Source organism: Heterodontus francisci, chromosome 29 (genome assembly GCF_036365525.1).
Source record: "Heterodontus francisci isolate sHetFra1 chromosome 29, sHetFra1.hap1, whole genome shotgun sequence".
Classification (NCBI taxonomy): domain Eukaryota; kingdom Metazoa; phylum Chordata; class Chondrichthyes; order Heterodontiformes; family Heterodontidae; genus Heterodontus; species Heterodontus francisci.
In genome coordinates, this window is record NC_090399.1 from 46,781,907 (window position 1) to 46,792,841 (window position 10,935).

The 10,935-nt window shown below is 43.3% G+C and overlaps 1 protein-coding gene across 1 annotated transcript; it reads right to left on the reverse strand.

Annotated features, from left to right (window-relative positions):
• Positions 1-875: 875 nt before the first annotated feature.
• LOC137345812 (probable G-protein coupled receptor 139) lies at positions 876-10,667 on the reverse strand. The gene is made up of 2 exons (XM_068009061.1): positions 10,598-10,667; positions 876-1,780 (listed from the first exon to the last, which is right to left on the reverse strand). Exons 1-2 carry the CDS (start codon positions 10,665-10,667, stop codon positions 876-878), a joined length of 975 nt encoding a protein of 324 aa, XP_067865162.1.
• Between the last annotated feature and the right edge of the window lie 268 nt (positions 10,668-10,935).

The window sequence follows — 10,935 nt, forward strand, 5'->3', positions numbered from 1 at the left end:
ACTTCTGATGCTTTGGAAGTCCACGACTCAGAAACACACTCTAAAATGGAGCAAAGCCTTTCAGGAAAGATATTGGAACGAATTTGTATAAGCCAGCATCGTAGAAGTTTGGAATTCATGTCCGAAAATGAGAATTGATCCCAGATCAATTATTAATTAATTTCACAACTGAGGGTGATTGATTTTTGCAACAAAGTGCATTAATGCATAGCGGGTGAAGACTGATAAATGGAGTCAGGTCACAGATCAGCCATTGTCTCAATGAATAGTAGAACAGACCTGAGCAGCTAATTGGCTCACTCTAAGTTGCTCTGTCGCTATATTCCAATAAATTACTGTAGAAGGCCAAAATAAATGTAATTGAAAAATCTTTTTCCATCAATTTAAATCGGTAGTCCAGGCAGCATTGGCTTACGATTTGCTGAAAATATCCCATATTGGAATCCAAGAACGACAGTCATTTCTTTTCAATTTGAGTGCTCCCGACATCCCTTTCCCATCTATTGATTCGAATTGACAAGCGAAAACAAACAAAAAAAAACTGTCTGGCAAGTACAGGAATAGGAAACTATGTACCATATTGTTCCGAGTTCCAGTAATTCGACTAGAGATTTAAGGGTGGACTGTAGTTGTCTTCATGTGAGAGATGGAAGTTAGCAAGTTTCACTTATTTTAATTTTGGCTGTAGTGTGCAATAGATGATTTTGAAAGAGCCATGCAACATACGCATCGTCTGATGTTCTACTCCATTTAAGTCACTGGAATGTAAAATTGGGTTGGGAACGAAATGAATGCTAATGCGACACTGGCGCCTTTACACGAATTCCCAAAAAATAAAATTCTCATTTTTATTTAATTTTCTGAAGCCTTTTAACTTATTTAGATGAGTATATTATTACAGTCAGGGGATGTTTAATCATATTCTTCAATTCATTTCTGAATTTTCTCTGGGAAACTGCATAAATAAACGTGTTTGTGCAGCAACTCAAAGTCTGAAGGATATATCCAGATTGTTCAGCAATGGCAAATGGAGCGTTATAATTTGCTTCTAAAAATTGAACATCTGTTAATTGTACATATACATTACATATGAGTGCTACCATCCACAAAAGTATAAAACTACCCGATATGGCGAGTAATAAAATAACTGATTTTCTTCGGTTCTCCATCTCTGGATCATTGTGATTCTCACCAGTTTTGTGTCCTAGGAGTTTCTTCCTCACTCTGTTGGCCAGTAAAATGTGCCTGACCGTCAGCACATTGAACAGTAAAATCAGAAGAAATGGTACAAATGGGGTTATAATAGTTTCCAACCACAAAAATGCTACCCATGCGGGTAACATATAGAAGCTTGATTTCACATAGCAGGACCATGGTATACTGTCAATTATTTCCCTAGGTTCATATACAAAGTAGATTGGAACACTTTCTAAAACGCTCAAAGTACACACCACTACTATCGCCACAGTTGCGGTTTTCGCAGTGCAGTAGTTTCTTCGTAGCTTCTGACAACAAATGGCCACAAATCGATCATAGGTGAATGCGACAGTTAGCCAGACAGAACAATCAGTGGACGCAAAAAACAGAGCAAGGTTAAGACAGCAAATGGGAGTGTAGTTTAGGAATGAGTATGGAAAATAAGCATCTTTAATCTCATAGAGTACTACATCAAATATCAGGATCATTAGATCTGCCACTGCCATGGCTAACAGGTATCGGCTGATGCATTTGGAGAGCTCGCAACGTCCATGGGCGAGAATCACAATTGTCATTAGATTAGCTGCAAAAAGGGAAAAATCAAAATAATCACTCTCCTTATATGAAAAGACTGAACAGTTGGCAATTCTTTCATGCGAACATTCGTGCACTCATTATATTTGAGCTCAAATGAGACTGACTGAGACCAGCGGTGTTTAAAGAGAGCCGCAATAGCGGGAAAAAAGGAGACTGAGTGAGACCAGCGGTGTTTAAAAAGTGCAGCGACAGCGAAAAAGGAGACTGAGTGAGACCAGGTGGTTAAAAAGAGCAGAGGCAGCGGGAAAGAACGAGACTGAGTGAGACCAGCGGTGTTTAAAAAGAGCTTCTTTAAAAAGGGCAAACAGTGACGTCAGAGGAGAGCTGCAAGGTGATTGGTTGGTGAGTTGCAGCCGTTAGAATACCTTCAAAAATAAGAGGATCGTTGTTCTTTTTTTGGAAAACAATTTCTGGTGATTAGGTGAGTACTACTAAAGTGTTTTTACTTTTTAAGGACTTTGGATTGAAGTGGGTAGAACAAGGCCCCTAGTATAATTAGTATTTTTTAATTAAGGCGTAACTTATTAATCTAAGGGTGAGTCATGGCAGGAGAGCTCAGCCCCGTGATCTGCTCCTCCTGCGCTATGTGGGAAATCAGGGATGCTTCCAGTGTCCCTGGTGACCATGTCTGCAGGAAGTGTATCCAGGTGCAGCTACTGGGTACCCGCATTATGGAGCTGGAGCTGCGGGTGGATTTACAGTGGAGCATTCACGTTTAGCGAGGTGGTCATACCACAGGTAATGGCTGCACAGGCAGAAAAGAGATGGGTGACCACCAGATGGATTAGTAGGTGCAGGCAGGTAGTGGAGGAGTCCCCTGAGGCCACCCCCTCTCAAACAGATATACGACATCGGATACTGTTGCGGGGATGACCTCCCAGGAGAAAACAGCAGGAGCCAAGTTCATGGCACCACGGAGGGCTCTGCTACACAGCAGGTGAGAAAAAGGGTTGGAAGTGCTGTAGTGATAGGGGATTCTAACATAAGGGGTGCAGATAGTCCTTTCTGTGGCTGCAAACGAGACTCAAGCATGTTATGTTGCTTCCCTGGTGTTAGGGTCAAGGCTGTTTCGAAGTTGCTGCAGGACATTCTGAAAGGGGTGGGTGAGCATCCAGAGGTCATGGTCCATATTGGTACTAACGACATAGGCAGGAAGAGAGATGAGGTCCCGCAAAGTGAAATTAAGGGAGTTTGGCAGAAGGTTAAAAAACAGGGCCTCAAGGGTTGTAATCTCAGGATTACTCCCTGTGCCACGTGCTAGTGAGGGTAGGAATAGGAGGAAAAGGCAAATGAATACGTGGCTGAAGAGCTGGTGTAGGCGGGAGGACTTCAGCTACTTGGATCATTGGGATCTCTTCTGGTGCAGAAGTGACCTGTACAAGAAGGACGGGTTGCATCTGAACTGGAGGGGGACCAATATCGTTGCAGGAGGTTGGCTAGTACCACATGGAAGTGTTTAAACTAGTCTTGCAGGTGGGGTGGGACCGAAAATAGTAGTCTGTCAGATGATATAGATGAGGCAAATGTAGAGGTTAAAGCAAGCAGGTCCAGTAGGCAGGCCAGGCAGGGGCAGGACTGGGAGCGTGGAAGGTCTGGTCAGCTAAACTGCACTTACTTTAATTCAAGAAGACTTACAGTTAAGGCAGATGAACTCAGAGCATGCATCAGTATATGGGATTGTGATATTATAGCTCTTACGGAAACGTGGTTGAAGCATGGGCAGGACTGGCATCTCAATGTTCCAGGGTACTGACGCTTCCGGCCTGACAGAGCTGGAGCTAAGAGAGGAGGGGGAGTTGCACTATTGATTAGGGAGGACATCATGGCAGTAATTAGGGAGGATATCCCCGGGGAATGTCCAGCGAGGCTTTATAGGAAGAACTTAGAAATAGGAAAGGGGTGATCACTTTGATGGGAATATACTATAGCCCCCCCAATAGTCAGAGGGAAGTGGAGGAGCATATATGTAGGGAAATCACAAATAGGTGCAGAAATCAGAGGGTTGTAATAGTAGGTGATTTTAACTTCTCTAATATTGACTGGGACTGTCTTAGTGCTAAGGGATCAGATGGGGAAGAATTTGTTAAGTGTGTCCAGCATAGTTTTCTGAAGCAGTATGTGGATGGCCCTACTAGAGAAGGGGCTGCACTTCAACTCCTCTTTGGAAATGAGGATGGGCAGGTGGTTGATGTGTCAGTGGGGGAGCACTATGGGACCAGTGACCATAACTCTATTAGCTTCAAGATAGTTATGGAAATGGATAGGACTGGTCTCAGGTTGAAGTCCTAAATTGGGGGAAGGCTAATTTCGATGGCACCAGACAGGAACTCTCAAAAGTTAAATGGGAGAGGCTGTTTACAGATTAAGGGACGTCTGGCAAGTGGGAGGTTTTAAAAGTGAGATAGGAAGTGTTCAGGGCCGGCATGTTCCTGTTAGATGGAAGGGCAGGTCTGGCAAGTTTAGGGAACCTTGGTTGATGAGGGATATTGAGGGTCTGGGCAGGACGAGGAAGGAGGCATATGTCAGGTATAGGCAGCTGGGATCGAGCGAGTCCCTCGAGGGGTATAGGGGATGTAGGAGTGCACTTAAAAAGGAAATTAGGAGGGCAAAAAGGGGACATGAGATTTACCTGGTAGATAAGATAAAGGAGAATCCTAAAAGATTCCATTAGGATATTAAGAGTAAAAGGGTAGCGATGGAGAGAGTAGGTCCCCTTAAGGATCAATGTGACAATCTATGTGTGGAGCCACAGGAAATGGGCGAGGTCTTAAATGAATATTTCTCGTCTGTATTTACCGTGGAGAAGGTCATGGAATCTAATGAGTTCAAGGGATGGAACACCAATATCCTGGAGCATATCAACATTATGAAGGAGGAGAAGTTGGAGATTTTGAAGCGCATTAAGGTGGATAAATCCCCAGAGCCTGAGCAGGTGTATCCTAGGATGCTATGGGAAGCAAGAGAGGAGATTGCTGGGGCCCTGGCAGAGAATTTTTTTTAACATCGTTAGTCATGGGTGAGGTACGGGAAGACTGGAGGATAGCTAATGTTGCGCCTTTATTTAAGAAGGCCAGCAGGGATAATCCAGGGTACTACAGGCCGGTGAGCCTTACATCAGTGGTTAGAAAGTTATTGGAAGGCATTCTGAGAGACAGGATTTATATGCATCTGGAAAGGCATGGTCTTATTAGGGATAGTTACCATGGTTTTGTGCGTGGGAAATCATGTCTCACGAATTTGATTGAGTTTTTCGAGGAGATGGCCAAGAGGATTGATGAGGACAGGGCGATGGACGTTGTCTACATGAACTTTAGCAAGGCCTTTGACAAGGTCCCGCATGGTAGGCTGGTCCAGAAGGTTCGAACACATGGGATTAGGGTGAGCTAGCAAATTGGATACAAAATTGACTTGGTGATAGGAGGCAGAGGCTGGTAGTGGAGGGTAGTTTTTCAGATTGGCGGCTGGTGACCAGTGGTGTGCCGCAGGGATCGGTGCTGGGCCCTCTGTTGTTTGTCATATATATTAATGACTTGGATGTGAATATAAGGGGCATAATTAGTAAGTTTGCAGATGACAACAAAATTGGTGGTATAGTGGACAGTGAAGAAGGTTGTCTAATGTTACAACAGGATATAGATCAACCGGAAAAGTGGGCAAGGGAGTGGCAAATGGAATTTAACGTAGACAAGTGTGAAGTGATGCATTTTGGGAAGTTAAACCAGGGCAGGACATATACAGTGAATGGCAGGGCCCTGGGGAGTGTTCTTGAGCAGAGAGGCCTTGGGGTACAAGTACATAGTTCCCTGAAAGTGGCAACACAAGTTGACAGGGTGATGAAGAAGGCATATGGCATGCTTGCCTTCATCAGCCGAGGCATTGAGTACAAGAATTGGGACGCCATGTTACAGTTGTACATAACATTTGTTTGGCCGTATTTGGACTACTGTGTGCAGTTCCAGTCACCGCACAACAGGAAAGATGTGGTTAAGCTAGAGAGGGTGCAGAAAAGATTCAGAACAATGTTGCCTGGTTTGGAGGGCTTGAGTTATAAAGAGAGATTAGATAGGCTGGATCTTTTTTCCCTGGAGAGATAGAGGCTGAGAGTGGGCATGATAGAGGTATATAAAATCTTGAGAGGCATAGATAGGGTAGATAACCAGAGTCTGTTTCCCATGGTAGGGATGACTAAAACTGGAGGGCATTGATTTAAGGTGAGAAGGAGGAGGTTTAAAGAGGATAAAAGGGGTACATTTTTCACAAAAAAAATGGTGGGTGTCTGGAATGAGCTGCCTGAGGAGGTGGTGGACGCAGGAACAGTTGCGACATTTAAGAGGCATATGGACAAGTACTTGAATGAGCAAGGCATAGAGGGATATGGAATTAATGCAGGCAGGTGGGATTAGTACAGATAGGCATTATGGTCGGCATGGATGCGGTGGGCCGAAGTGCCTGTTCCTGTGCTGTACGACTCTATGACTCTCCATGACTCTATGACATAGAGGGATATGGAATTAATGCAGGCAGGTGGGATCAGTATCGCTGGGCATTATGGTCGGCATGGGCGTGGTGGGCCGAAGGGCCTGTTTCTAAGCTGTACGACTCTATGACTCTATGACTCTAAGTGTTTCATACGGATGAGAAACCATTGGAATCGGGTGAAACGCTGGTTTCACTCGTCGGCCCATATTACAGTCCATTGTCTTCTCGTCAGGAAAATTGGCAAGGTGTAAAACCAGAGATTCACCCGATCGTTTCAGTTTCCCGAAGGCAGCATGAGGTCAAATTTGCTCCAACCAGGTAGATTGTTTGGCTGGTGCAGAGAAAGGAAATTCACTACATTCCAACTTTTGCTTCTATGCACATTAATTGGAATGGAAACAAAGCAGTTATTGCACAAGGATCAATCCAGGGACCACTGCTGTTCACATTTATATACACAACATGTACCCTGAAACCAGACATATAATTTCAAAATGTGCGAATGACACAAAGTTGGGTTTTCAGTTACTAAACATTATCTGAATAGTACAGTGGGCATACAGATACATAGCTCAACAAGGTAATCAGGCCATAAAAATAAACAAAGCACTGAGTTACATTTCTGCGGGGAAGGATTAGAAACATTGAGATGTTATGTTAAATTATATGGAAAGTTAGTTAGGTCCCATTTGGAGCACAGTGAACCTTTCTGTTTTTAATATACAAATGATACAAATGCACTGGAGAAGGAGCAAACATGTCTTATTCGAATGATATCAGAACTGAGAAGTTATACCTATCAGAAAGCACATCACAGGCTGCGTTCCTTTCTCGAGAAAAAAAAAAACTAGTCTGATGTACAATCTGATAGAGGTCACAAAGATTATGCAAGGTTTTGGTAGGGTAAACTGCTATCTCAAAGATGTCGTGGTCCACAGTTTCATTTAATCCTTTGTCTCATCCAATGCCTTAACACATACTTTTTATCTTCATTTCAGATGTTGAAGATTGCAATTTCCATCATACCATGGGTACCAAGGTCCCTTCAGATCTGTCTTCCCCTTCACTACTTTCTGACCCCATCCCTTCTTCTAATATCACTGCTTGCTGTGTATTCACAATATGTGCGGACCTTCCCCTCTCTGACCTTGCACGGTCTGTCCTAAGGGAATGACACAGCTTTATATCCTTATCAACTCCCGCTCCCCCCCTCTCCCCCCACACACACACCTCAATTAATTTTGAACTTAGCACAACGTTGAGCTCGTCTTCCTTTGCCTTCATCTCTTCGCTCACTCTTTTGGCCAAGAGTCATCCCTCTACACAGCAAGCACTTTTAAAAATCTGCAATCTTCTCCCTCCAACTGGACACCTGCATCTGGCCTCTTACCCTGTCTTGATCTTTTTTTATTGAGAATTGCAAGCGTGAAATCTACCATGTCAATTTCTTTACTCTCCGTTCTCTCATTCTAACCTGTCTCCCTCTTTACTTGCAATAGTCTATTCCCTCAGGCACAAGCCTAATATTGTTATCAAACCTGCCGACAGGATGGTGCTATTGTTGACTGGCAAACTGACCTCTACCTAGCAGAGCTGGATGACAACTAATCGACACTTCCTCCCACATTCCCCTGGGTCATGATCCCAGCACCAAAATTCAAGCCATTGTTTTGAGGACTGTCACTGACATCAAATACTCTTGCGATCTTCCCTCCACAGCTTCTGACCTCATAGTTCTCCAATCCAAAACAGCCGTCTTTAACTTTCTTACCAAGATTCACATACTGGACAGCCCAAGAAACCTTTTGTTTCAGCCTGTTCCCACCCCACTGAACAGATTTCTTCCTGTATTGAATCTATTTTTCTCAGCTTGTCCAGTCTCTTGACATCCAGATGCGTGACTCTTCTGATGCTTTCCGTTACTTCCACGGTTTCCACTTTCCTGGCCCTTACCGACTTTTCTGCATGACCGTCCATTCTCTCTGCACCTACATTCCCCACCAGGAGTATCTGAGGGTTATTCAATTCTTTCTTGAATTGATGCTCAACTAGTTTCCAACAACCACCATATTCCTCCACCTGACTGAATCTGTTTTCAAATTGAACAGCTGCACCTTTAAATTATCTCACTTCCTCCAAATTAAAGGTTTTGCTATGTGTACCAGCATGGGTTCTGGCTATACCTGCAAAGTTGTGCAATATGTGGAACATTCCTTGTTCCAGTTTTACTCGGTCTCCCTCCCTTAACTCTTTTTCAAGTATACTATTGACTGAATCAGTGTCTTTTCCAGCTGTTCCCCTGAAATGGAAAACATCATTAAATATAGCTCCAAGTTCCACCCGACTCTCACATTCAAAGTGTCGATCTTCGACTCTTCCCTTCCTTTCCTGAACTCCCCTGTCTTAATTTCTGGGGTAGGCTACCAGTAGCTACCCATTAGAAGCCCACTGCTTCCACAGATATCTCGACTATCGTTCCTCAATGTCTGCTTTCTGTAACGACTTCATTCCATTCTCCCTGTTTCTCTGTCTCGGTCCCACTTGTTCTGAAGTTTGTTTTGAAGATGCCATATTCCAAACCAGTGCGTTTAAAGTTTCCTCCTTCATCCCGAACAGAGGTTTTCCCCCCACCCCACCCTTGGTTGATAGGGCCCTGGAACGTTTCCGACCAGTTTCACATACTTCTGTTCTCACCCCTTCCCCTCCCTCCCAGAATCATGATAGGGTGCCCCTTGTCTCACGTTCCTCCCATCAATATACGTATTCAATGGATCATCCTCCTCCATTTTAGCCACCTAAAGCGTGATGCTCCCACCAAACAAAGCTTCCCCTCCTTTCCCTTTTAGCATCGCAAAGGAACCATTTTCTCAGCGAAACCCTTGTAGACTCCTTTATCACCTCAACACCCATCCCCTTCCCACAGCACCTTCTCCTCAATCGCCAAGGTCCCAAACACTCCTTCCAGGTGGAAGAGCGGGTTATGTGGACTTCTTTCTGTTTAGTATACTCTGTTCACTGCTCGCAATGGGATCTGGTCGATATTAGGGAGACCAAACGAGGATTGGCTGATCGCTTTGCAGATACCGCTGCTCCACCTGCAAGCATGATCCTGAGGTCCTGGTTGCCTGCCATTTTACTTCTGCATCTTGTTATCACGCTGACATCTCTGTCCTTGGCTTTCTGCAGTGTTCCAATGAAGCTCAATGCAAGCTCGAGGAACAACACCTCATCTTCCCATGAGGCACTTTACAGCTTCTGTGGATGCAACACTGAGTTCGACAAGTTCAGACTGTAAGCTCTGCCCCAATTTTTATTACTTTTATCTGCATATTTTTGTCTTAATCTGGTTTTGCTCTTGTTTTTGCTGTTCATTGATTTGCAATTGACAGAGCCATATCATTTATTCATTTATTTCTTTCTTCCATTACTCCTCCCTTTGCCTCTGCATCACCAACTCGTTTTGTCAGTTAATGTCTGCCATCCTTTGTCCTGTCAGAGACCTTACTTTTTCTTCTTGCTCCACCCTCTCCATGTGATCTTCCTAAAAATAAACTATGACAATTCCGAGTTCTGACGAAAGAGGTTTTCAAACTGAAACCATAACTTGCTTTCTCGCCAGAGGTGCTGCCAGATCTGTTGAGTATTTGCAGAATTTTCTGTTTTTATTCCAGATTTCTGACAGCTGCAGTATTTTGGTTTAGTAAATCTATAAAAAGGTGTTTATAATTGTAGGTGAGAGCAGATCTACGTTCCATAACTGTCACGCAATCTCTGATGAATCTCAAAGGGAATTCAGGGCGAACGTTGTTCACCAGAATATTGTTCGAATGTGAAATGATCTACATCTATGCTGCAAGTACTTTGTCCTAATTTGTGAACCACTGGTATCACTCAGCAGGTCAGGCAGCGTCTGTGCAGAAGCATAATTATCGTTTCCCATCCCTGATCTTGTATCAGAACTGATAAGTAAGATGAAAGGTTAAATGCTTCTCCCTGCTTTCCGAACTACTAAGTGATTACAGTATTTGTTATATTTGTTCAGATTTTCGGTATTCCCTCCATTTTGTTTCTTAAAATGTTAAGACTCTGTACAAAGGAAAGCGAATTAAGTTATTTAATTTAAAACTTCAGAACTATGTTGCCTGTTAAATTATTCCCTTGAAATCCTGACGTATTCTTTCTATTATTTGATTGATGCTGTTAATTATTGCCTGTATGTCAAGAATAACAAACCAAAGAGGATTTATTATCCACCGAAAAGCAGTAGCAGTGACACTGTTAAAGACAATTAATGATGAATATTAACCATTGATTAACGGCTTACCTGGAATTCCAACTATCGCAAGAATAGGGTAGTAAATATTTTCTATCTGGATGATTACCGGCTGTTCCATGTTTGGAGAGAAGTGGTTTCGTCTGTTTGCATTGTGGGCATGCAGATCTGCTTTCAAAATAAGGTCTCATTTATACCCGAGAGAAACCTCAAGTGACAAAAAGAGCATTGCACAATAATTTGCATTAGTTACAGTCTTTTGAACAAACAGGTTTACCTAATCCGTATTTACTCCTACTGATCACTTGCAGACATACCCATATTGACATTAGAAAAGTCTGGAGAATTCAGTCGATCACATTTTAGAAATAAAACATGTTGATCTCTGC

Excerpts from the sequence above, each read along its gene's own strand:
- LOC137345812 (XM_068009061.1), bottom strand. The coding sequence starts at position 10,667 with ATGGAACAGCCGGTAATCATCCAGATAGAAAATATTTACTACCCTATT. Across the intron at positions 1,781-10,597 it reads TGCGATAGTTGGAATTCCAG|CTAATCTAATGACAATTGTG; the intron begins GTAAGCCGTTAA and ends CCCTTTTTGCAG.